Genomic DNA, 26,350 nt, shown 5'->3' on the forward strand with positions numbered 1-26,350 from the left:
CCCAATCTAACATCTACTCTTCTTTTTTTGATATTGGACCAGGAAACGCTATTTTTGAAAAATTAGAAACAGAAGATGTATTTTAGAAAAAAATGTAATTGAAAGAACACAATTCCATGTTAGAATTAATTATAACTGCAACACTTCCAGCAATTAAGATGTTAGTTTTCCTAGCGCAGGTATTTTTTAGAAAGGTGAAATTTTAGAAAATGGTTAGCCGCCTAATAGCTACAAAAATTTCAAAGCTAAAGCCAACCAAATTTCTGTTAGCAATGTGTCTAGATCTGAAAGCATCCTAACCACTCCACAGTGAAACAAGTACAGATTAAAATGACAACAAACCATGCAATAGTAAAGCAGCAGGAAATCAACAAGAGTCTAGAATTATGTGCTAAAGGCCTTATGAAATTTATATATACATATACATATAAGTTGTATGTTTTCAACCTGTTTTTAAAAGGGCTAGTTCCAGTAGTCCTCGCCAGGTCAAAAAGAAAAGCAGTCCATAGTTCAGGGGCCAGAAGACGCGGACTGTACCCCTCCTGCTCCTGCAAAATCCAGGCTCCAAAAGCCCCATCCCTGCAGACCTCAGGGGGTGGGATGGCACACAAAGAGGCTCTGAAAGGTATCTGGGACCATGCAATGCTTCAAGCGCGTTTGACTGATTCTACTGTTGTTATCAAGTACCCAATGGAATTGCTTATAGTGAATTTGGCAATAATACCCTATAGAAGCAGGACTTTGAACTTATATAGTACTTTTGATCTGGGGATCTAAAAGGAGGGAGGTCCGTCAGTATTATTATTCCCATTTTACAGAGGGTGAAGCCGAGGCAGACAACATTTTCCCAAGGTTGTACTGCAAAGTAGCTGCAAAAGGGAGGTGGACAAAGAAACGAGCTCTTCCCCTCACACCCTTTTTTTTTTTTTTTTTTTTTTTTTCTCATGCACCAAACTGATCTCCAAGAGCGTTTTCTCTGATACATATCTTAAACTGGAATCAAACTCCTGATGTTGAGAACGGCAAGGTCCTTCTGCTCATTGCTGCACGCTTCCATGGCAAGCAAAAACCACCCGGTAAATCCCCTGGAAGGTGACCGGCATTCACAGCCCACTGGCCTGGATCCGGCAGCATTTGCTTTGCCAACTCTTGCCGCTTCATTGCCCTCATTCTTGCCCTTCTTTTGGCCAGCATGGCCAAAGCAGGCAACTGTCCTAAGAGAAAACAACTTGACAAGGAAAGCTGGATTTCTTGAACTTCTAACATGAGGGTTGTCCAGATGGCATTTTGCCCTCTTACTAGTGAGGACTCAAGGATGGCCACTGCACCAGGAGGCTGGTAGGTGGATGATTGCTGCACGCCGTGCAACAGGATGGGGAACAATAGGGGGGGGATCGAGGATTATTATTTTTGTCACCACTGCCTTCTGAAAGCCACTTTAATTGTGACAGCTCTCCCTCCCCTGCATGGCGTCGTGGCCCCATGCGGCTGCCCCGTGCCAGATAGAGATGGTGCCCAAGTCCAGCTGGGAGGGTTGGGGTGTGTTGTGTGCACAGCAAGCCCTACATTTTTCTTTCTTTCTTTTTTTTTCTTTTATTTTTTTTTTCCACAGGGAAAAATTCCACGTTTTAAAAAAGCATTGATGTAAGGAAGCAGTTGACAGGAAAATCAAGCAGTGTTGTAGAAGTTTTTTTTTTTTTTTTTTTTTTTTTTTTTTTTAACCAACAGGAAAAAAAAAATCTTTAGGTGCAACTTTGTGAGTAGAAACTCAGAGCCTGTTCAAAACAGTATTACCAGTGGAAAAACAGGTACAAAGGCGGCCCCTCCGTGACCTGCACATCTCCGCGCTGCAACAACCACAGAAGCTCGGTGGGGAACAAGAGGCGGCAGGAAGCCCTCCAGCACCAGACCAAGAATTCAGCCCCCAACATCCGCTACTGCCAAAGCAAATTTATATTGAAAAATAATAATAATAATAATTAAAAATCCATCTTTCACTAGCAAGGGCTGTTTCACACAAACACGCCGGCACGCAGGGCCCTTGCTTCACGTCGAGGCGTGCGCCGGGGTGCATTTCTCCCCCCAGCGAAAGGTTAGGAGCACTTTGTCGGTGCATTTCTTCCCTCCTCGAAATGTCAGAAGCACTCTGTCGGTGCAGGGGCGGAAACTCCGCCGAGCATGTCGCCGTGCGAGCCCGTGCACGCCGAGGCTGCGGCTGCCCCCGGCGTGCCTCGGCTCGCCGCGGGGAGGGCGCCTTGTGCGAGCCGCAGGTCGCCCGGCTTGCACACCCCGCCGAAGAAGCGAGGTGTGTGCGTGTGTCTGGGGGTGTGAGCGTGTGAGGAAGGGGGGCAGCAGCTCGCGGCTGCTGTTAAAAAATAAATAAATTGCATAACGGGGCGCTCTCCGTGGCAACTGCTTCCTGACAAATATTGACCGAGGCGGCGCGGGGCGCGTTTCCGCCGACGTGCGCGGCCCCCCCCCACGGCCCGGGCCGGTTTTATTTGAAATCTCCACAGCTGTTGGCGTGCGGAATGTTTATTTTAGAGCCACAAACACAAGCTAAAACTAATTAAACCGCGGGGCGAACGGAGCAGGGGGCGCCGTCCTCCCTCGCCCCCGGGCTGCTGAGGGACGGGGACCCCGGGGCCGCCCCTTCCACCCTCGGGCAGCAAGTTCGCTCTCCGCCGGCAACTCGGCTCCTTCCTCCCCGCCTCCGGAACGCGGTGTCTCCGCCAATCCTTAAACCCCCACCCCTTAAACCCCCTCAAATCTCCTCAACCCCCCTCAGGCCCTGCCCCGCCGGGGCCTTCCCCCCCCTCTCCCTGTCGCCGCCTCCCGCCCACTGCCGCTCTCCGTCTCCCTCCGCCCCGGGAGCCGGGCACTATTTCTCCTCCCCTGCCCTGTGCGCCGGGCGCCTGTGGAATGCTGCGCGCCGAGCCCGGCCGCGGCGGCAGGATACGCGGCGCTGCCTATAAGAGCCTCGGTGCGAGCGCCGCCATTTTAAGGCTCTCGCTCGGCCCGGCGCAGGGAGCGGCAGCGGCGTGAGGGGACTCGGCAACGCCGCCGCCCCGTACGGTCGCCATCCGGCGGGCAGCCAGGAGCCGAAGGAGCAAGGAGCCGAGAAGGAGGAGAGAATAAAAAAAAAAAAAAAAAACGGCCCCGACCGGGATCGCCCGGGCAGCAGCCGGAGCCCGCGGGCAGCCAGCGCTGTCGCCTCGCCGCCACGTTAGTGCCTCTCCGAGCGGCGGGACCGCGGGGCGAGCTCCCTCAGGCAGCCCTCAGCCTCCCCCCGGGAGCTGGGCCCGGGTGTGCCCGGCGCTGGGGCGGGAGGGCCGGGGGGAGGAGGGGGCCCCCGCTTCGGGAGGCCCGGACAGCTGCGCCTCGCAGGGGGCGGCAGCTGCGGCTCCCTCGGGGAGCCGGGCGGGGGGCGGCGGGGGTCCGCGGTGGGAGCGGGGAGGGTGGGGGGGGGGGGGGAAGCCGTGGGTGGGTTTGTTTGTAGCCAGCGCAATTAAACTAATCACGGCCGCTGCAGTCAGCGGTTGGTAAGTCATCTCTCGCCTTGTGGGTTTTCAGTCTTACTCGGGTCTGCGTGCGTCGGATGGGCAGCTCGGCTGCTTCGCGGCGTCCCCGAAAGGAAGCTCCCGGAGCCGCGAGCGGCCGCATGGGGCTCGCCTCCTGCCAGGCAAAGCGGTGGCTTTTTGGGGCCGGGGGCACGCACCGGGCTCTGCCGAGCTAACGCACCGCTGCGGTGTGCGAGGCAACTTGCTGCTGCTCCCAGTGCCATAGGGCACTTGGTGCTGACTTGGCGGGGAGCAGGGAGGTCCAGGTGTGCTGTTTCCACAAAAAGCATACTTGGATCGTCTTTCGTACATGCACGATTGCTCGTGGTGCAGGTTTCTTAAAAAAAAAAAAAAAACCTACGAAAATCTTAAATCATTCCTTAGCTAAAAGTTGCTGTAGGATGCCTAGCAGTTTGTTTGAATCTCTCTTCCCAGAAGAAAGAACTATCTGCATAGGTTTTGGGGGAAGAAAGGGTGGGCTGTGAAGGTATTATGGGCAGCTTGTGACTTTAGGAATAGCAGTGTTGATCTTTGTAATCAGCTACTTCTTCTTGATCTCTTTCTCATGGAGCAGCCATTGTTCTGACACTGTATATTCCAGACATCTGTGGTCCTCCCATCCCCCAAAGTATGCAAGTGGTGAATGGAAAGAGGCTGGGCTGGTATGCTGAGGTCGATGGAAGGAAATCAAGGAGGGGTTTTAGTAAAACAGGATCTTTGTGTGCTGAGAGCACAGCCGAAGCAGACTAGAAAACTACCTGAAAGTGTCACTGTTCGTTTGATCTTAAGTTCAGGCATGCTGGAAAGCAACTTAGCAGTTAGGATTTTGCTTCTGAATGACAAAAAGGTCTGCTGCAAAGCTTTAAAACTGCACAAAAGGCAAAACTCACGGGCGTTCATTGGGTTAAGTTGTAATTTGAATTTCAGTAATTGGCAATCCAGGGACCTGATGTTAAACTTGCACTTTTTTAAATAAAAGGTGCTGACAGCTGCAAATCTGGCTACTGTGTCTACTGCTAATGGCTGGTACTGTTGAAAGTGAGGCTACTGAAGTGTTCAGAGAAGAAGGCTTAAATCCTGTGAAATCAGTAATGGTCAATAATATCATACCAAGCGTCTGTTCTGGAATTAGACAAATGTAGTTTTTGTGGCTATTGGTTCAGATATTTGTTTAGCTATATATTGATATGCATGGGAATGGTCATGTTACTCTGTTTGGCTGCTCCTTTTAGAACTGTAGGGAAGGAATAGGTTAAAAAATGATGGGAAGATAAAGCACAAAAGTTTCTAAAAGCAAGGATTTAAAATAAAGCTTGTTTGCAGAAGTCAGTTCAGCCTGTTCTTCAAACGCAATGTTGTGTTGCATCCTCAGTAAAGCAGGCTTCCTTTCCTTGCCAAAGCAATAAATAGGCTGGGCTTCTTGCCTGATATGTAGTCTATGAACACTAGCATTTTGCTATGACTACACGGTGTGTCAATAACCAGCTTATCAAATCTCAGGCCTGAAATTTGGTTGCCCTTCAGATATAATGCTTTCTTTGTAAGGTAGAGGTTGTTGGTTTTTTTTGGTGGCTTAACATCAACAGAAGCTCTTGTTTAACTCTTCAGAACACAATACTTCAGAACACAGTACAAAAGAGTAAACTCAGATGTAAAGAAAAATCAGTACTGGAGGCCTTCTGAGCTAACTTTGGGGTCTTGTGAGGGGTAGAGAGGGAGGTAACAAGAATGGGACAGGAAAGAGTGATTGTAAGCCCGTCTTGTAAACTGAAGTCTGTGCTGTATGAAACTCGTGGATGAAGATGTTTCTGCAAAATACTGTGTGGTAGGCAGCCTAGTGTGCAAATACAGCTGTAATCAAAATTGCTCATGTTAATTCATAGTTAAAGCTGGTAACGCAGGGGTTGTGGTGGTTGTGGCAGCAAAACTTGTTCTGTAACAATGGTAGACTGCATACCATGGCAGGAAAATCAGGACTGACCTTACTTATCGCAAGCATCATACTTCATGGGGCTTGATAAGGCTGTGAGAAACTATGCAGGCAGCTGGGACTTGTGCATAGGACCTCGCCGCATGTGTCCGCAAGTTCTGTGGCTCCTGCCTCGCTGGGTGGCTGCAGCAGCTCCCACTGGGAAGTGGCACCATGTTCGGTTTTCAAAATCCTGCAGACTGCTTGGCAGTAAGTGTTGTGTGCTACTTTCATCTCTTGAGGCAAAATGACTGTCTTGGTGAAAGATGGGCAGGGCAGCGTTGCTGGCTGGCTTTCTGGTTAAGCATGGGAAGGGTTTTTCTGGGGGTACTTGGATGCTTTGTGGTATGTGAGCTGAGTTGGTTAGACTTGGCAATGTGAGTAGCTTAAGTGGTACTTGATTTCAAGGCAAAATATCTTGTCTGTGATCGGGTTTCATCAAGAGAAGGTAGTGTGTTAAGTTAGTGTTGTGTGGTCTGCCCCCTCTTTGGGGGGGCGGGGGGAGCAGCCAGAAGCTTTTTGCGCTGACAACCTCAAGTGTGAGGAAGAGAACTTGGGGAAGCTGCATGCGGGTACCTCTGTCTACATGGAACACCAAACTGATAGCATGAGCAGATGAAATTCAGCTGTGGCTTGTGCTTGCTTGTGTGTGAATCTGTTCACTCTGATCTGATGTGAAAGCAAATGCCCTGTGCTTTTTGTCATCTGGGGGAGGTGGGGGTGTGGATGTTGTACACAGCCCTCATTGCAGAACAACTTTCATGTTCCATGTTGCTTTAGGAGACAATATATATGACTAGATTAGTATTACAGAAGTGAATTATTTACATTACTATTTGATACTTTATCAGCTCTGGAGTCTTGCTTCAGGAATAAATTTCCTCTTAAAGGTTGAAAGGGTTAATCTAGTACTCTACCTTTTAGGAGCAGCAACCTACTGTGAGCTGCTGGAACTTACTGCAGCTGACAGATGCACAGTCTGCAGTTTGAGTACGTTTGCTGGAACTAGCATTTCTAGGAGGACTTTACTGTGCATGTGCTAAATAGATTTGTGTAAATTGATGAAGTTTGTCAACTCTGCAGCAAATGTAGCAAGTCCTCCTGTATTGTCCTGGCAACTATTCAGGTGCCCTCCAGTGGCCAGAACTCCTAACATCCTAAAGGTGCTGATAAATACTGTTGCATTATCAGTTTGCCTTAATTAAAAGTGAGCTGAAGAAACATCAGTGTCGGACTTCATTAGCAAGTTTGTTGCCTAAGCAGTACCTCTTGGAGCAGCAGCGTGTCTTGGTGTAAATACGTGTTTATTCTGACAGACAAGCAGAGGCAACCAGTACGTGTACTTTCAGATTCATCAGTACTTCATTAGTGTCAGTGCAATTATGACTAATCGCTCTGGTTTCTGAAATCAGAGATTAATGTTTAACAGCCGTATTCAGGGTTGGCTACACAGTTGCAGCCTAAGAAAAAAAATGAGGAAGGGAGATCCTTTTGCTAAATTGTCACTGTATTAGTGTAGAAATGGAAGCTTTAAATAGCTACACAAACAGCAGGGAAAGATACTTCTGTAATACAGTGGCTGTCAGTCTTGTTAGTGATGTATGCTGTCACAAGTGACTGCAGAATGATTACCTGTCCTTTGGACACTCAAAACTGGGCAGGAAGCTTGAGGCCTGGCAGTGGTTTGTAACTGGACTTTATTACATTGCGTTCTTAGAACATAGATAACCTTGATGAAATCTGGTGTATTTGTCTCTGTATGGTCATGGTGGCAGCTTTTCCTATATGTGACTAGGTAGGACTAAAGAGTTTGGTCTGGGCTGCTGCTGCTGTCTCCACTGAAGACCACTTAATTGGTAAAAGTGGGGGCACATGGACCAAAAGCTGCAGATCATGCTGATTAGTTGAGTACTGCTTGCAGACTCTGCCTTAGGCAGAGCTGCTAGCTCATCCCTAACTCAGAAAGGCAGGAGCATGCACAGTGCAGGCACTGCCCTGTGTCCCTCAAATGGAAGCTGGTGACTTTAAGCAGTGATGATAGAAGTACTCTTAATGCTTTGCCCCGCTGTGAAAGTATTTCAGCATGATGAATGCTGAAGGAAAGCCCAAATCAGAAGTACTTGCTGGTGACCAAAAGACTTCAGTCTGTTGCTGCACAGAAGTGACTTAGTAACTGTTTTGAGGCTACATGCATGAATTGGTGCTGCTTAGCTGATCTCAACAGTGAAGACAGAGTAATTGGGTTGCTAATCTTGTTAGGAACTTGCATTACGTTCATAAACCTGAATCTGTCATACCAGTCCTTTAATACTAGGCTGTGAACTGCTGTCAAATAGTTGGTGGGCACACTTTGTGGAGATGGTTTTTTTTCTTTGCTAAAGCTGGATGTGTAACACATAAGTAGTTAAAGCAGTTTCTTCCATTTTACTGTAAATGTTAAGATCATCAGCTCCCCTTTGGACAGAAAAGAAGGATGCGCAGATACTTGGAGCCAATTTTGACTATTCTATTAAATTATAGATTTTTCTAGTATGGCAGTACTTACCAGTGAAATGCTCTAAGCCACTACTTTCAAATATGAACTGATAATTTCTCTGAACTACCTGCTTGAGCATAGCTGCTGCTTGTGTCTCTCAGAGACAAGCAGTGATTTTTATGGAATACAAACAAATTCAAGTGCACAAAGTGTAGCTTTGAGAAGATCACTTTGGCACCTGAATTTGCAGGTCTTATTAGAAGCTGCCAGTTCGTGTTCCTGTAATTTTGAACATAATCACTTAGGTTGACAGACTCCTTGCAGCTACTCATTACTTCTGTAGGTAAGGGGAAGAAAAATGCTGTGGATACTAATGCTGTAGCTTCCCTGGAGTGATAACATTCAGTGCAACAATGTCACACATACTACAGAAGAAGTAGACTCTTAAGAAGTAAAATGTGGGACTGAAAAGGTGTAGGTCTGCGTTGCCCATCACAGGGCTGGACATACGTACTCCTGGGCTCTGACCAGCACCAAACAATTCTGTAGAGTATCACTGGTTGTTATAAATTATGCTGAGGTAACTAAGTACCTTTTGAGATCTCTGGGTGCCCTATCAATACATAACTTTGGCTAAAATTTCCCTAAAACGTCTGTCTTCTTCATTCAGGGGGCTTCCCAGCAGCACGTGAAGCTTCAGAGCTCATCTCTTAGAGGTGTTCCAGATCTGTGCCCAGATGAGCTGTGTGAGCTTGCTCTGAATTCTGATCTGTGAAAACAAGAGCCTGGAGCCATCATCCAGGTATTTCCTGGCTGACCAGCAACTCTCACTGGTCAGACCAGTGTTCAGGGTTTCTTTACTGAAACTTGTAATGGGTTGTATTTTAAAAGAGTTTAAATTTAAACTTCAAGTTTAAACTCTTAATTTAAGTTAAACCTTAGTGCCTGGGAAGACCCTGACTAGTTGAGCAAGCTGTTAGGGTCTAAATGCTGTGTTTGCTGCCCAAGTCCTGTTTTTCAGTGAAGTTCACTTCCTGCAGCTGAGAGTTGGCTGGCTTGGCAGTGAAAGCTCACCAGCTCCATTTCTGATACCTGATACACTTCAGTACCTGAACTTCCAGTCAGGGGTTAAAGGTGCTCTTCAGTGGTAGACTGAAACTAACTCTGTCCTGGGTGGTGTTCTGTGGCTGGGAGGAGCAAAAAATCTGTGTGCTTGCGTTATAATCTCAGCTGCACTTGAAATGTAAGGTGCTGTCACAGGTCATCACTTGACAAGCTGGGTGAGGCATGACTTTTCACTAGCTTGCTATCCCTTTTGCAGGGGAAGGGTAAAGCAGGTGACTACCTTATAGTGTCAGATCACTGCAGAGCCCTGATCCTGCTGTGTTGGGAAGCTCTGGTGGCCTCTTTCCCGTGCTGCTGTCATGTGCGCTTAAGGCTGCGTGGATTCAAAGATAAGCCTCTAACTTTCTGTTCCTGTAATCTGAGGCTTTCGGTCACTTCTCTTTGGAGGAGTAAATCCTCTTTCAGCGCAGTTTATAACTCAGTTCTGAAGTCTAGCCCAGGCAACTGGATGCCTGCACTTCAGTTTCATTAAGCAGATGTAATCAACTTTCTTAGAAGTCCAGCAAGAACAGAAATATTTGTATGCTGTGTGCTTTCGGTAATGAGCGTGTGAATAGAAACTCTACTCTGTGCTCTTAATTGGCCTCAGATTGCTGAGGTGACTGAAAATAGGCCAGCAGAACATGATTTTATGATGTGGCACCAAATGAACTCTTAGTGTGTGGAGGCTAATCAACCTTGTTGGAAAGTTTTTAGATAAGCTAAGGCAGAAGGCAAGGGTTAAAAATCCAGGAAGATGATGCAGTAGTCAGCTGGGGTGCTTGAAGGGGGGAGAGTGGAAATGAAGCAGCAAAAACAGTGGTTGAAAGCAGAGGTAACTCATAGTGAACACAGACAGATGTGTATGCTGTCAAAAAACCCTCTTCCAACTCCAGTGCTGTGGATATTTGAGTCAGTTTGTCTCTTTCAGTGTGTATTAAGGTTATTTAAAGCTTGGAAGTTGCAACCTATTAACCTTAGAGAGGTCAGCAAAACAAATACTGTTCAGGTTTCTTAACTTCCTAATGCTTGGCTGAAGAAATGGATCTTAAAGAACAATTCTTTGTGTATTCTATGTTAGGAGTCAAGCTCATTATGATCTGATTAGCTGCATCAGAAATGAACTATTCTGATGGCTGCGAGGCATTGCCTACCTTTCTGTAGGCACCTCCCAAATGTATTGGCTGGAAGCATTCCAGCTGGAATAAATTTGAGCTGGATGGTCCTGCTGCTGCATTTACATCGAGTACTGAGTTGATTGCTGGACTGAAGTATTGCTTAGTGGTTGGAGGGAACTGTGTTAAGCAAGTGTTGCTTGAGGAAATGACCAGAGCGGTCCTGTCATGAGTCAGAGTTCATGAGTGAATTTGTTTGGTTGCGGGCTAGGGTCAGTGAGCTGGATTTCAGGGTGGGTACATGCTGTGGAAGGCAGGCTGAGTTTCCTGTTGCTGTTGGTAGCTCTTAGCTTTTAATACAAGTTTTAAAGTAGTTCATGTTGCTACACCTTGGCACAGCACTTAAAAATAGTAATGCTGCTGTAACTCACACTGTGGTACTGAAGGCTGCAGAGGAGTGTTTCTACCAACTAAACTGGAAGAAGATGGAAGTGTTTTAGAGCTGTGAAAACACATGGTGTCTTCTCTTTTTTTTTTAGAGCTGTAAAAACACAGGGTGTTTTCCCTTGGCTGTAAGGTTTGACTTTTTTTTTGATGTTGTATATTGTGCAAGTTACTTCTGTTTACTTTGGAAATCTCCAAATGACCCTGACAAAATATTTTCACCCTGTATTAAATACCTGCTGAAAGTTGAAGGAAGCCTCATTAATGTGAAAAATGTAAAGTTTTATATCCTCACTCCTGGTATGGATAATAAGAGAAACTGTAACTTCACTGTTTCAAACTCATCATCTCAAAATACTGAAGTTGTTGGTTGCTTTGTTTAAATCTGATTGTTTACAGCCCTAAACCACTATTTGAGAGTCAGCCTTTCAGTGCGGTTCAGAGTAGTTCTTGTCTATCCAGGTCCTTAAACTGCTTGTATGAGGAAGACTTGAATCCCGAATTAAAAATTCAAATTTACTACTGCTGCATGACAAATTTGACACTAATCAAAGCCCAGCAATGCTTGTTTATGACTAACTTCTAAATAATCTCTGCTTGTTGCGTACAGCTACTAAGACAGTCAGTTCTGTTCAGAGTTGTCAAAGTGTGTGAGGACTGCTCTACACAACTTGGGACTGCTGCTCCATACTTGTTTTGTGCATATGTAATGTATTTATTGATAACTGTTGTGTTTAACCATGTATGGCACTGTTGTACAAGAATTAGACTTGTATTTTTTAAAAAACATTTAATGTGAAACTCAACCATGTTCTGTTCCTACTTTCAAATAAAGTATCATTTGTTCATTGAACACAAACTGCAAACCCAACTGTCATTCCAACAGCCAGCTTCTAAAATCCCTTAAAACAAACAAAAAAACCCCGAACCTGTACCTTTAGAATTTCTTAGCAATCTTACCAAACTTACTAGAAGCATCTGATACATGAAGGGTCTTCAGAATTGCCTACGAAGCACAATACCCCAGAGCTCAGTAGAAGCCAGATAAAAATCCTCAAGTTATTTGGAATACCTGGAATAACAGATTTCCAGGATTTCTTTAACTTTCAAAGATAGGTTTCCTAGATTGGGACCTTCAAGGCAAACAACTGTCTCTTTAAAGTTCCTAAGCTATCCTATCCCTCTTCTTACTATAAACTATAATCAGCTATCTTGAAAGTTGAATGCTAACATCTGGAATGACCACTTCTTACAACGACCATTGCTGTTTTCAGCTATATCTAAATATCTAATATCTAAATCAGTTCTTTTAGGCCAGCTGTAACTTCTCCTTCCTTCCCTTCCTCTGAAATTGCAGTTACCAAAGTTGAGTTGTCAATAGCTGAAAAGTTCTTTTCAGGTAGAATAAGGGTGTTTTGTTTTTGTTTTTTTTTTTAAAAAAAAGGCAGGTGGATTGATCTCTTTGAAGGAAGAAGAACAAGTTTCAACTTCCCTAGGCTTCCTGTTAATCAGTTCAGTGCTATTATAAGTTAATAGTGAGGTGTGTATCTCACTTGGGTCATATCTTCACAAGACTAAAACAGAAATAGGCCTGCCTCCTGCTAGATTGTTCCATGTTCATAGCTGTGGCATGTACCAAAGTTTGCTTAAGGAGGCAGTGTTGACCACATGTGTCCAAAAGAGCTTTATACCTTGAAAGCTTCTGTTTTCTACTATATTAGCATTAGCTTGCTTAGAGGACTCTCCCACCTTACCATGCTTTAGTTTCTAGTAAACAAAGAACCACTTCTAAGGCAAGATCAAAGGATTATTTTTTATTATTATTTAAAAATCCTTAATTGGATGCGTTCCCCACATTTCCACTTGAAAACTAAGATTAATTAGGATAGCTTCTGCTGCATAGAGTTCTTAGTGTGTTTTTGTTCTTTGGTCATAGAAATGAGTGGTCTGGTTGTGTTACTACATCTGGAACTTGTGTTAACTTGGCAAAGAGGTGCATGAAACAAGCCTGGTTGCTTGTCATGTTTTTTTTGGGTGTATCTGAGGTGAAATTAAAATTGGTGAAAAGAGCAGTGGGCCTGCTTTTCCTTCTGATTAAAAAAATATACATATAAAAACTAGAAGAGAGAGGGGGAAGTATTTTCATATTTAATCTGGTGTAAAAGATTATAAAATTAGACCCAAAGGAGGCTTCCAGAAGAAGGCACTGTTCATGTGTAGATGATCCACTATTAACAGCTGTAATTTTATTACAAGATCTGCTTGTTCTAAATAAAATCTTAGTGACGGTCAACACTGATGCATCATTTAGAGATGCAACTCCTTAGCCTGTCCTAGATGAGATGGGTTTTTATGAAAACAGTCAGTGGGCACGTTCCTTTTAAACAGATCACGGTGACTTCCTTACGTGCATGAGGCTTTCCAAAATACTGCTTTCAAACAGAAGATTTCTGAAAGACTTACAATCTTTGGTGTTGGACTGAACTTACAAAGTAGGGTAACTGCTTATTAGCTCTTTCAGGCATAATCTGAGCAAATCTTAAGGTTTTCTACCTTGAGATAGGTACGTTTGTAGGCTAACAAACTGGCTTAGCTGGCAGTGAAAACAGGGTTCTTTCAGATAAACTGCAGCAAAGGTGCAAGCATGTTGCCTTGTTGTAGCGGGCAGGTAGATGTCAGGCTGCTCTTTAGCCCTGAGAGTCGGGGCTCTCACCATACGTACGAGAGCAGAAGTAAACAACTCACTGTGCCACGTATCCTAACGGAGGTTCACATCATTTATAGGTCTCACTGGAGCTGCTCAGAACTACTGCTCCTACTTTAGAAATGCTGTGGGGTTGCTCTCCGCCTTGGCACGTGCCTGAGTTCTTGAAAATCAAAAGTTAATATTGAAGTTTTTGTTCATTGTAAATATACCTCTCATACTTTATTCATTTGAAAACCAAGGAATTTGAATTACTCTTCCATAGTAACGTGAATTCAGCTCATAAACTTGTTCTGCTTGCAAAACACTGACGTTTTAAAAGATTTAACATGCAAAGGTGGGAGTAGTAGTACATGGTGCAGCCCAGTGCAATGTTTTGTGTTGTTCTTCGTAGGAGAAATTTAGTGTGGGTGTAAGTCATTAAAACTTCCTGAATAAGTGGATATTGTCATGGGGAGGTTTGTAAGAAGTTAACAGGCCTCTAACTCCCAGCAGCACATCTGTAGGGACTTGTGCGTGACGTGCTGCTTACCAGAATTCAGACCTGAATTCTAAGCACTGAATTCTAAGTCTTTGAAAGTAGCAAGGGCTGTGGAAGCTTGCTGGGGTGCTGACATTTTTATTTATTTATTTATTTTAATATACACAGAGTCCTTTCTCTTCCTGATGGTTCAGATCTGCATTACTGACCTTGGCAACGTAATGTCACTGGTTATATGTCCTCCAGGAAGTCTGAGTAGGAGCTGGATTTAAAGGAGCTGCTGTGCTCTTCATGTTTGCATTCTGCAAGCTTAGTTATCTTAGAAAGGTTTCTTTTTTTCTATTTGTTAATCCCTTCCACGATGATCCAGTATCTGTCAGGCAAGGTAATAGCACAGCACTTGTACACAGTCTGGGGCTGTTGCTGTCCTTCTCAGAGATAGTACCTGAAGCAGCCTCCCCAGCAATACGCACTGGAAGAAGTCAGCACCTGACTGGACTCAATTTTACCCCCTTGTAAAAAAAGAAAGGATGGGAAGCAAAATGAGGGAAAACGTTCAGCTAGGGAAACCCTGAAAACAAACCGAACATGCCCATTTTCCCAGACTACCTCTAATCTGCAGTAATTTTTAACATTAAGTTCAATTTCACATCGAAATCCAAAACGCTAGCTGGAGCTGCTGGGGGCTTTATGGTTGTGTGAGATGCAGATTGGGAAGTCAGAAACTGTAGGTGCGGCTAGCAGGCTGGTCTAAGGTCAGCGTTTCAAAGTCACGCTGTATCTGACTGATAGTGCGATTCTGAACACTTAGCTCTCTGTTCTTACCTGCTAACCTGCAGGTGTTTTTCGGCTGTATTTTAGAGTATTGTTGTGGTGTGGTGGCTAGTGTGCTCTGTTGCATTGTAGCAAATGTTACACCTCTTCTAATTTCTTCAGGCTGTTGAAACAGCCATTGCAGAGTGCATTTGCTGTAAACAAGCTGCCTTCCTTTGCGCAGAATTTAACAGCAGAAAGAAATGATGTGCATTGCTCCCGAGTTCCCTATTGCTTGCATATTTGAATGTACGGTGGTACAAAATATCTCAAAGCATAGTCAGGGCACTTGGCTGGTTCATCCACCGGCGTGTTAACTCCTCAGCTAACCTGGTGATCATTTTTTATTAGCTGTGTACTGCCAGGAAGAGGCAAGAGAGGTTACAATAAAACTAGATCTTCTTTTGTGCTAAGCATGTTGTAATTGAGTATAGCAGCTAGGTCTTTTCCACAGTTTCATGTTGGAAATGTTGCATCTGATTTAGGGTGAGGACTAAAGGGGTGAATTACCTTCAATGCTGTTCCACGTCTTTCTGTTGGGAAGGTATTTGTGGGGCTGACAAAGTAATGCATGAGGCCTCCGAGGGGCTGTCGAGATTACTTGTGCTAACTTAGCCTGTCAGCAGAATTTGTGTATTAATGGCAAATGTGTTAGCTTTTTTCCCCCTTACTGCTGCTACTCCCAATCTCTTAACAGCATGTGGGAAGAATTGTTCTGCAGTGTTCAAGGTAGTGGAAAAAACGGTGGTGTTGTCAAGCTTGTTCTCCGTGCAGACCGTGCAGAACAGACTGAGCTGGGCAGTCCCCCCCCGGCTGTGCAGTAGGACCACTTTAGGGGGGTTGTGAGCATTCCCAGCTCCATAGCTGCACTCTTACTATGTGCTGTTCTATATCTTAAATCAGCTCAGTGTGGCTTATCTGCTGCAAATGCAAATCTACTGTCTGTTTTAGAACAGCCAGGAATGGGATGCTGCCAGAAATTGTGGGAGTCCAAAGTCAGGACAAACAGCACCGGCGTTTGTGCAGCAAAATAGCTTGCTGCTGGGGGTGTCCTGCAGCTGGCTTGAGAGAATTGCCTAACCTATTCAGTGAGATTCCTAAAACTGCAGGCCTGTCTTCTATTTAATTATGGCTTTCTGAAAGCTACTCCTGAAGGAAACTCTTGAACTGGTGGGTCTGTCTTCACACAATACAGCGCCGAATGGACTTTGTTCTCCTGACACAGTATGGCAGACCTGTCCCTCAAAGAGATTAGTGGCTTGCCTTTACTTCATTGTCTAGGAATGTTTTGATCAGCATAGCTCTAACACCTAATGCACACTGAAAGCTGATTGCTGATGGTTTTGCTCCCTGCACTAGTTACCACGAGAAGTGTTGGCTAGCTCCCAGAACAGGCTGTCACCAGCACTGTGTTTGTGCTGGAAAAAAAAAAAAAAAAGGAAAAATGGTGTCAAACTGCGGGGAAGCAAATGAAATAAATAAAAGTACAACGGCTTTGTCTGACCCATGTGAAACTGTGGCCTTGAGTTTCTCTTTCTGGGCTAGTAAGGAGATAGCTACAAATTTATGTTACAAGTACTTCTCTGCTGTTTGGTGACATTAAATGGAGGTGCATACTGAGGATTTTGATAGGGCATTTGATCATAGTTCGGCCTCCTGCCCCCAATTATCTTGGCTGTCTGAAAACAAAACAAAACAAAACAAAAAACCACAGTTTAGTGACTTTGTGCAACTAAAGGAGAGTACTTGTTTTTAAGGCTGGTTCAATTTTCAGTTTAACTTCATGAAAGAATTTTATGTAGCGAGAAACCTTTCTTCTCATGGTATAGGAAAGTAGTGAAGAAGGACATTCAATTATAGATCTTGAGATGGTCTTTATAACACTGAAATAATAGTAGCTTGTCTTAAATGGTTGTTTAGTTTTCCCAGCTGAAATCCTTATTGTAGCCCTGTATCCAGCAGTTTTGCTTATATCTTAAGAAGGGTTGTCTGAGAGGGGAGTGAGCAATTCTGACATTTAGCTCTCATCTCTGCAGCATGTCCAAGCCAGATAATTTAATGTCTGGACTTCATCTTACACAAGGATAGAGAAGTAAAAAATGGCTCTATCATGGTCATTTTTCAATTCTTTTTCTCTTGTGACTTTAAGAGGGGAATATATCTTACATATAGTCCGCCAGAAAAAGCCTGTGTGATATATCTCATTCTTTTGTGTCTCTGTCCGTGGGGGGTTGCTAATTAGCACTGAATATACTCACTTAGTGAAATGGCAAGATATGCTAAGCCTTAGCTTGCAGTTCTACTGTTCTAATATGAAATTCTGTCTGACTAGCTCTGATTAGTGTTTAATAAGTTCTTACCTTGCTCTTTTTTAGGGTCTCTGAAAGGTAGCAGGAAGGAGTTCTGGGAGCCCAGCAAGGAACATGGCAACCCAAGGTATAAAATATATCACACTTAATTTTTATTAGAACCTGGCAGTTCTAATAAAGAACAGTTAAACTGGCTCCTTACTTCCCTTTTTAACTTTTTTAAAGTCACCTGAATATAATAATGAACACTGTGCTGCAGTAATTAATACCTTACCTCTGGAACTTAAACCTGCAAACAAGTTTGTCATCTTAAGCATTTTGGTCACTTAAGTATGGTGCCGTACCTAATCATACAGTGTGGAAAGGGAGCCTTTAAGCAGTAGACTGAGACAATGACTATAGCAGTGATTGCTCTGCCTGCTAGTGAGGCTTATAGATGTCTGTGTTGGTTTGATAGAATGCCTCTGCTTAAAATTGCTTTATCACTTGTTGTGCTATGCTCAGCTAGGCTGAGGTGGCTGTTCATAACAGTTTATTTTCATGTAAAATCTGTGTCGTATCTTGAAGGACTAATACATTCTGGAGTAATTCAGCTAAACTTCAACAATGATTTCTTACAGCTGACTTGATGGAGTTGGATATGGCAATGGAGCCAGACAGGAAAGCAGCAGTCAGTCACTGGCAGCAACAATCATATCTGGACTCTGGTATCCATTCTGGTGCCACAACAACTGCTCCCTCTTTGAGTGGCAAAGGAAATCCTGAAGAGGAAGATGTGGACACAACACAAGTCCTGTATGAGTGGGAACAGGGGTTCTCTCAGTCCTTTACCCAGGAGCAAGTTGCTGGTAAGGCCTTCTCAATTACACTGTTTTGTTTGTTTAGACATGCAACTTAACAATACAGAAACCTAAACACTGAATTATTACTGATACAGAAGAATAGCTTTTCATTCCTAGTTTGAGGTAAACACCTTGTTTTTCAGATATTGATGGCCAGTATGCAATGACTAGAGCCCAGAGAGTGCGTGCAGCTATGTTCCCTGAAACACTGGATGAAGGAATGCAAATCCCATCCACGCAATTTGATGCTGCTCATCCAACTAATGTGCAGCGCCTGGCTGAGCCATCCCAGATGTTAAAACATGCTGTTGTTAATTTGATAAACTACCAGGATGATGCCGAACTCGCAACTCGTGCAATCCCAGAACTGACCAAACTGTTGAATGATGAGGACCAGGTAAGTATTTTCTTAACCTTGGTATACCTTGTTTATGGGGCTTCTTCAATAACCTCAAACTAAACGCTTTCTTCAAATACTTCTGTAGGTGGTGGTGAACAAGGCTGCCGTTATGGTTCATCAGCTATCCAAAAAAGAAGCATCTCGCCATGCTATTATGAGGTCCCCTCAAATGGTATCTGCTATCGTACGTACCATGCAAAATACAAATGACGTGGAAACAGCCCGTTGTACTGCAGGTACACTACACAACCTCTCACATCACCGTGAAGGCTTGTTGGCGATCTTCAAATCGGGAGGCATCCCTGCTTTGGTTAAAATGCTTGGGTATGTGGACTGCTGAGACAGAAATTCTGTTTTTTCAGTTGCTGATGGTAGGTGCTGGTACTCAGGAGTTTTTTTCTTTTGTAGGTCTCCAGTGGACTCTGTGCTGTTCTATGCCATTACAACTCTTCACAATCTCCTGTTACATCAGGAAGGAGCCAAAATGGCTGTCCGTCTCGCTGGTGGGCTGCAGAAAATGGTTGCCTTGCTCAACAAGACAAACGTTAAGTTCTTGGCCATCACAACAGACTGCCTTCAGATTTTAGCCTATGGCAATCAAGAAAGTAAGGTAAGTGTCTCTGCTCTCGAAGCCCATCTAATGAGTGAGCTTGCTAAAAATGGCCTTAAAGTTCCTGCATACCGAACTGTGCACAGGAATGCCACCAGCTGTGCTCCTTGTTTTGAATCCCGTGTCAGGATGAGGATTTTGTCAGTTGTTGAGCAGTTTGCCAGTCAGTCCTGGCCTTGTAAAAAGAGCAAGATACTGTTGTGTGGAAATGTCATATTCATGGGGAGACTGCAAAACTTAGATCTACCTGACCAGCAGATATGAACAGTTTTTAGAGAGCTGCAACATAGGATTTGTGTAAGCCAGCAACAGTTACTGCCTACTTGCATGCCCAGGAAGTGACAGATAAGTGTTGTATTTTTGCTCTTCCAGCTGATTATTCTGGCAAGTGGTGGACCCCAGGCTCTAGTAAACATAATGAGGACCTATACTTATGAGAAACTATTGTGGACCACAAGTAGGGTGCTGAAGGTGTTGTCAGTCTGCTCCAGCAACAAACCTGCTATTGTTGAGGCTGGTAAGTATATTCCTTGTACCCTTGATTAAAAAACAAAAATAAAATATTCTGTACTTCAGAATCAGTATATTGCAGGTGAGAGCAGAAGCATCAGGTATAGAACATGATTGGTCCTTCAATTTATAACTTATTTTGGAGGCCTTAAGTCTACTGTGTAGTTAGCTGCATGCCGTTGTGGATGAGCATTGTCAGAATTGTCCCCTTAGAACATGCATAGATTTTAAGTCTTCAGTGTCACAACGAAAATCATAGGTTGTTTTTCTATGTAGTGAAACGCTAGGGCCTAGCCATATTAGGATACTAATGCCAAGAAAGAACTAGAAGCTTATGCACTCAGATTTAAAGGAAAATAAAGACTCTACTGTTTACAAGATGAGCACTTGAGTAATGGCATCAAACATGTACCGTCTTCTAGGTGGGATGCAGGCTCTGGGACTCCACCTTACAGATCCAAGCCAGCGTCTTGTCCAGAACTGTCTCTGGACTCTGAGAAATCTGTCAGATGCTGCAACCAAGCAGGTAAGTGGGCCTTCTAAGGGGTCAGGATCAAAAGTGTAGAAGAGTAGAGAGTAAATTTTCCTTTCCTCTTTTTTTGCAGGAGGGAATGGAAGGCCTTCTAGGAACTCTTGTTCAGCTTTTAGGATCAGATGACATTAATGTTGTGACTTGTGCTGCTGGCATCCTTTCTAACCTTACTTGCAACAATTACAAGAACAAGATGATGGTGTGCCAGGTTGGTGGCATTGAGGCTCTTGTGCGCACAGTTCTTCGGGCTGGAGACAGGGAAGATATCACAGAACCTGCGATTTGTGCGCTTCGTCACCTCACCAGCAGACACCAAGAGGCTGAGATGGCTCAAAATGCCGTACGTCTCCATTACGGACTCCCAGTGGTGGTTAAACTGTTGCACCCGCCCTCACACTGGCCTTTGATCAAGGTAAATGGTTAACAGCTTTTGGTGCCTTTTTAAGGTATCCTTAAGTGTGAAAAATACTTTGCTTCCAAGGTGTTGGATAATGTAACGTACTGATGGGATCCCTGCTTCAGTTGAGCAACTTGAAGTTGCCTCTTAGCTCTGCTTGGGACCATGAGGTTTAAAACCAACACCATGTTAACAGCAAGCACACCCTCATGCTCTTTTATTCCCCACTCCCTTTCTGAACTGCAGGCTACTGTTGGTTTGATCCGCAATCTTGCGCTCTGTCCTGCAAACCATGCCCCGCTGCGCGAACAAGGTGCTATTCCAAGGCTAGTTCAGTTGCTGGTTAGAGCACATCAGGACACCCAGCGACGTACTTCCATGGGTGGAACACAACAGCAGTTTGTGGTAAGTGGCCGCAGTAACTAAAGTTATTTAAATAGCTGTTGTCTTGGCATTTGCTTTGGTTCATATTATTCTCTTGGCATATACTGATGGTTCTGCCTTGGCAGACCTGAAGTGTTGTGGGGAAGCCCCAGACCTTGGTTCTTATTTTAGTAAGGACCTCATGAGCATTTGATGCGGTATACTATAGATTATAGAAATACTGGTTTTGTCTACTCGGGCAAGGGGAGTAGTTCTTTACTAGGAAGCCTGAAGTGTTTCATCCTTGGTGGAACTATGGGTTTCAGAATGCTAGCACAGCTTAACATGTATTTTCATCAGTGCTTAGACCTGAGAACTTGTACAAGCTCTGTGCTTGTTTTCAGGTAACATGTCAGTGTGGCAAGACCACTCCTGACACCATCCCCGTTAAACGTAGCAACAGAGGGGAAGCTGCCTTAGCATGGGCAAATGGAAGCAATACATACTAGTACAGGAGTAGAGTTAATACTTGCAGAGGCAAGACAGGGCCTCTTCATTACTGATTTCCACTGTTTCAAACTGAAACTGCTGAGCTAATTGAGCTTGGGAAATAAAAAACAGTGTTGTCAGACATTGAGTTTATAATGAACTAAAATAAAAATGAGAACACTGGGAGGAGTTCCACTGAAATGCTTCGCTTACTGAATGTAGTTGGATAAACTAGGTCAACTCTTAGCAGGGATGTTAAAGTCTGAAGGCCAGCAGTAGATGGTGGGTATGAGCCCTGGTGGGGGAGGGATGTGTGTGCAGCGGATAGTTTGGTTGATTTCTTGACAGTGATCAGCTTTTTGACAGCTGTGTTAGAAGATAGCACTCAAGATCTCAACTTTAAAAAATGCCTTTTCTTGTCCTAACTAGGAGGGTGTGCGCATGGAAGAAATTGTTGAGGGCTGCACTGGAGCCCTGCATATTCTTGCACGTGATGTTCATAATCGAATCGTAATCAGGGGTCTAAATACCATTCCACTATTTGTGCAGGTAAGCAAGAGCTCAAGAAAATGCTATATAGTATGTGCTAGAAAAATGGCTCTTACGTTGCCTTGGTAGAACTGCTGAGTCAAACTGTGCTAGGGTTCACTGCAAGCAGAAGAGTTAAAGAAACCCTTGTGTTTTGGTTGCAGTTGTTGTACTCTCCCATTGAGAATATCCAGAGAGTAGCTGCAGGTGTGCTTTGTGAACTTGCTCAAGACAAGGAAGCAGCTGAAGCGATTGAAGCTGAAGGTGCCACTGCCCCTTTAACAGAACTGCTTCATTCTAGGAATGAGGGTGTTGGTAAGTAAACACAAAAATAGGCTTCATGCTTTGTTAGAAAAACTGCTGGAATACTCGACCTCTACTAAAATCCCTCCTTTTTTTAATAGCAACATATGCAGCTGCAGTGCTGTTCAGAATGTCTGAGGACAAACCACAAGACTACAAGAAGCGACTTTCAGTGGAATTGACAAGTTCCCTGTTCCGGACTGAGCCAATGGCTTGGAACGAGGTGAGTCGTGTCTTTGTGTGCATGGTTCCCCGAGGAGACTTCACTTGCAAGTGTAGATGCTATCAGTGGTACGGGTTCATCTTTATACATGGCTGTAGCTTCTTTACTCTCCACATGTTCAGGTTCAGTGAAGCTGTGCTCACAGATCTCCAGAAAATGATGCAAGCTTTAAGTGTGTACTGTTGTCCTAGGTCAGAACTTGATATGTAAGTAGGTGAAACTATGTGTAAACAGGAGGTCTTGGGAATACTTTGTATAGCGGAAGAAACCTTTCTAGAACTAGAGTTCGTAAAGCCTATAGGCCTGTTTGAACAGAATGAAGAGCAAGCAGCCTTAGAGCTGCTGCTCTGTTGCCTTTTTTTCAGACTGGAAAAGTCTGCTCTCAAGTAATGGAAAAGTTTATAATTGTCATTTTGCTTAGTGTACAAAACTGTGTAGATCTGTGTGCTGTTTCTAATTTCAAAGGACAGCTCCACAATAATCTCTGTGAGTTTCAACAGATTTTTGCAGATCGTCCAAACCTGATTAATGTTGCAGGCAAATACTGAGGTGCAAGCGATACGATAGAAGCATAAATGTAACGTGTATCCTGTAAGAACTCTTATCTGGCAAACCATGTGGGACTAAGAAGTTTGGGGTGGGCGTGCAGCTTGTGTTCTGCTTAGAACTGAGCTCTCAGACTTGCGAGTGTTTGCAAGCTAACTATCACGTGGTGCTTTTTCATGCTTAAATGGATGCACAGTGAAATGAGACTGAAAACCATGTGGATGGGGCAGAGGGAAGGTTTCGCTAAGTCTCAGTCTTCCCCCCTGCTTCTTAAGGTTCAGGAGTTTAGCTTCACTTCTTAAATAAAGGACAGTAGTTTTTTAGATTTTCAGTGATTAATCTTCCGTTTTCCGAAGATCTGTATCCATCTAGCACAGTACTGTGAGAAAGCCAAGCTAAAATGGATTCTCTTTGAAATGGAAGTTGTGTAATTACACTACAGGCATGCAGTGCTGTAATTCAGCAAACTGGGGGAGGTCCACTGAGAACTAGAACGCTCTGTTGCTGGCTCAGAAACCTCTGACCAGCCAACTTGAAGCAGTTGGCTCCTAGGCCTGCCCTGTCTTGTTCCCAAAGAGAAGCCTCTTTCCAGTGAGCTATGGCTTCCTGTGCCTCAGTGTGGCTGTTAGATACTGGATGCAGATTTTTGGGTAAAAATGCATTTCGTGTTCATAAAAGTACCATGCTGCAGTGCACGCTGCAGAAAAATTGCTGAAAAAGGATTGGGGGCAAACTTTAAAACTTCTTAAACTTAGAACTACTAATGCTGGCCCAAAGACCTGACATTAAAACTCTTTTGTAACTTTTTGTGCACATCTAGACAGCGGATCTTGGACTTGATATTGGTGCCCAGGGAGAACCTCTTGGATACCGCCCAGACGGTATGTCTGTTCCCTTGCCCTTGACTAAGCTTAAGTTGGATGAAGTCAAGTCAGACATTAAAGGAGAACTGCAAATGAGTGAAGAGTGAATTACTCTTCAGCGAGATATCGCAAACTGACAGCCAGATGGGGAGCTGCCAGTTCAAATAACCAGTTTCTGCAACACCACAGGCTGCACTGAAATGGGAGCCATATGAGTGTGCAGAACTGGTGTCACTTGTCTGAGTCTTGTGAGAGAATCTCCCACTGAGCTGTTGTTTCCAGAAAGCTTTTAAATCCTTTACAAATGGACTTGACAATTCCAAAAGTGCAGTTTTTCTTTAAAATAAATGCTGGTATTGAATGTATTACTCTGTAAGTGGCTGTAGACTCAAACTCGAGCCTATCCCTAAGGATTCTAAGCTATTTTTGACTTTCAGAAGAAAGTCTACAGTCTTGGAGCCTGGTTTTGCTTCAGTATTGTTGAATTTTAGTACTGTTGATTGTGCAGACTAATGGCTTGGCTGGAATTTGCTCGTGCTTCTGACTGCAGTGTGCTTTGTCTGCAGAATCACACTGGAAGGCTGTTTCAAATGATGGAATAGCCATTAAGGGCAGGCAACAGATCGTTTGAACTTGGCTGAACTAGAAAAAAATTAGATGGCTACCAAGATCTTCTCACACACTGATACTTGCAGCTTCTGATGCGTCTAACATCTGTTAACATTATGCTCTTTTTCCCTCTGCCACCTTTAACTTTCTTAGATCCTAGCTACCGTTCTTTCCACTCTGGCGGATACGGTCAGGATGCCTTGGGTATGGACCCTATGATGGAACATGAAATGGGTGGCCACCACCCTGGTGCTGACTACCCAGTTGATGGTCTGCCAGATCTTGGCCATGCCCAGGACCTTATGGATGGGCTGCCTCCAGGTGACAGTAATCAGTTGGCCTGGTTCGATACTGACCTGTAAATCATCCTTTAGGTAAGAAGCTCCAACGTTGAATTTAAAAACAAAACAAAGAGGAAAACAGATTGTCGGACGGAGGACTTGGTTGGCAGGGAGGGAATGGCTTGAATGGGTCCCAGTGTGCCAGAATCCTCAATAAATGCTCTGGAAACACACCATCAGTACACTCCAAACTGACTTCTGCCGTGAAGTGTGGAAGTAATTAACTGTAATGTCTTGTGCACCAGCTTCATGCAGTCTTAGTATGTTAAAACAGTCCCTTACTGAGGAACGCTGACACTTTTCTTTTATCTCTTTGCAGCTGTATCATCTGAATGAACTTGCATTGATTGGCCTGTAGAGTTGCTGAGAGGGCTCGAGGGGTGGGCTAGTATCTCAGAAAGTGCCTGACACACTAACCAAGCTGAGTTTCCTATGGGAACAATTGAAGTAAACTTTTTGTTCTGGTCCTTTTTGGTCGAGGAGTAATAATACAAATGGATTTTGGGAGTGATTCAAGAAACGAGGAATGCACACGAATGAATTGCAAGATGGAATTTATCAAACCCTAGCCTTGCTTGTTAAAAATTTATTATTTTTTTTAAATCTCTGTAATGGTACTGACCTTGCTTGCTTTGAAAGTAGCCTTTCTTTTCGCAGTAATTGTTGTTAGTTTTTTTTTTTAAGTCTCTCGTAGTATTAAGTTATAGTGAATATGCTACAGCAGTTTCTAATTTTTAAGGATTGAGTAAAGGTGTAGAACACTAATTCATAATCGCTCTAACTGTATTCTGAATAAAGTGTAACATTGTGTAGCCTTTTTGTATAAAAAACTAGACAAATAGAAATGGTCCAATTAGTTTCCTTTTTAATATGCTTAAAATAAGCAGGTGGATCTATTTCATGTTTTTGATCAAAAACTTTATCTGGGATATGTCTGGGTAGGGGCCAGTAAGAACTGTTTATTTGGAACCTTGTATTGGACAGTTTACCAGTTGCCTTTTATCCCAAAGTTATTGTAGCCTGCTGTGATACAGATGCTTCATGAGAAAAATGCAGTTATAAAATGGTTCAAAATTAAAGTAAACTTTTAATTCACTCTGTGTCAAATTATTTCAGATTGTAAACTATGTTTGTGTGTTTACAAGTTTTCTGAAAATTGTCCTCACATCGCACAATAACTTCACTCCTTCAGAGGAGGAAACCGAGAACCACTGCCCCCTCCATCCCACTAAGCACTCCTTAGTCCCTTAGAGCTGTTGTAACGGCAGAGGCTTCATACTGCGGTATTTCCCACTTGAACTGCTGCCACTTCGCTGAAGCAGCTTCCCCAGCACCGAGCCAGGTCTAACCAGATGTGAGGCAGCTACAGTGCATGCCTGGCCTACAAGCCACGTGCTGACTTCTGGACTTCAACAAGTCCATTAAAAAGCCATAAACCATCATACTTCAGCTCTCTTAGTACTTTAGCAGTGTGCTGTCAGTACAATCAGATGAAGGTCCTTTACTTACGAATTGCCAGCTGCTCCAGTAGCTTAAACCCATTTTCAGGTGTCCTCAGGCTTCAGTTCCTGTGAGATGTGACCTGCACATGACTCACCTCTTGTGGCAGCGCCTGTGCAGCTGGAAGCAGGGAAAGTGGTCCTTGAACTACTGGCAACTTGGCAGACTGCACCTGTCTGCACGCCGCACCAGCCCCTGCCCAGAGCAAGCACTCCCAGGCAGGTCTGCTTCAGTGCAGCAGTTTGCCAGCAGAAAATTGCAACGGGTCTAAGCTGTAAGGGATCACAGCTCATGTTAGGATCCCGAGATGATGAGAGCT

The 26,350-nt window shown here is 44.1% G+C and overlaps 1 protein-coding gene across 3 annotated transcripts; it reads left to right on the forward strand.

Annotated features, from left to right (window-relative positions):
* The first annotated feature begins 2,550 nt into the window (after positions 1-2,550).
* Positions 2,551-25,626, forward strand: CTNNB1 (catenin beta 1). 3 transcript variants are annotated; one of them, XM_035316472.1, is made up of 16 exons: positions 2,551-2,668; positions 17,042-17,102; positions 17,596-17,823; positions 17,961-18,214; positions 18,303-18,541; positions 18,626-18,827; positions 19,200-19,344; positions 19,760-19,863; positions 19,943-20,281; positions 20,513-20,671; positions 21,548-21,667; positions 21,811-21,961; positions 22,051-22,172; positions 23,539-23,599; positions 24,344-24,564; positions 24,851-25,626. In XM_035316472.1, exons 2-15 carry the CDS (start codon positions 17,090-17,092, stop codon positions 24,550-24,552), a joined length of 2,346 nt encoding a protein of 781 aa, XP_035172363.1. In that variant the 5' UTR covers positions 2,551-2,668; positions 17,042-17,089; the 3' UTR covers positions 24,553-24,564; positions 24,851-25,626. The 3 variants fall into 3 exon arrangements, with proteins under 3 accessions (XP_035172363.1, XP_035172365.1, XP_035172362.1); XM_035316471.1 differs by lacking the exon at positions 2,551-2,668 and adding an exon at positions 2,998-3,225; XM_035316474.1 differs by lacking the exons at positions 2,551-2,668; positions 24,344-24,564 and adding an exon at positions 2,997-3,225.
* Positions 25,627-26,350: the final 724 nt, after the last annotated feature.

This window comes from Oxyura jamaicensis, chromosome 2 (assembly GCF_011077185.1).
Source record: "Oxyura jamaicensis isolate SHBP4307 breed ruddy duck chromosome 2, BPBGC_Ojam_1.0, whole genome shotgun sequence".
Taxonomy (NCBI): Eukaryota; Metazoa; Chordata; class Aves; order Anseriformes; family Anatidae; genus Oxyura; species Oxyura jamaicensis.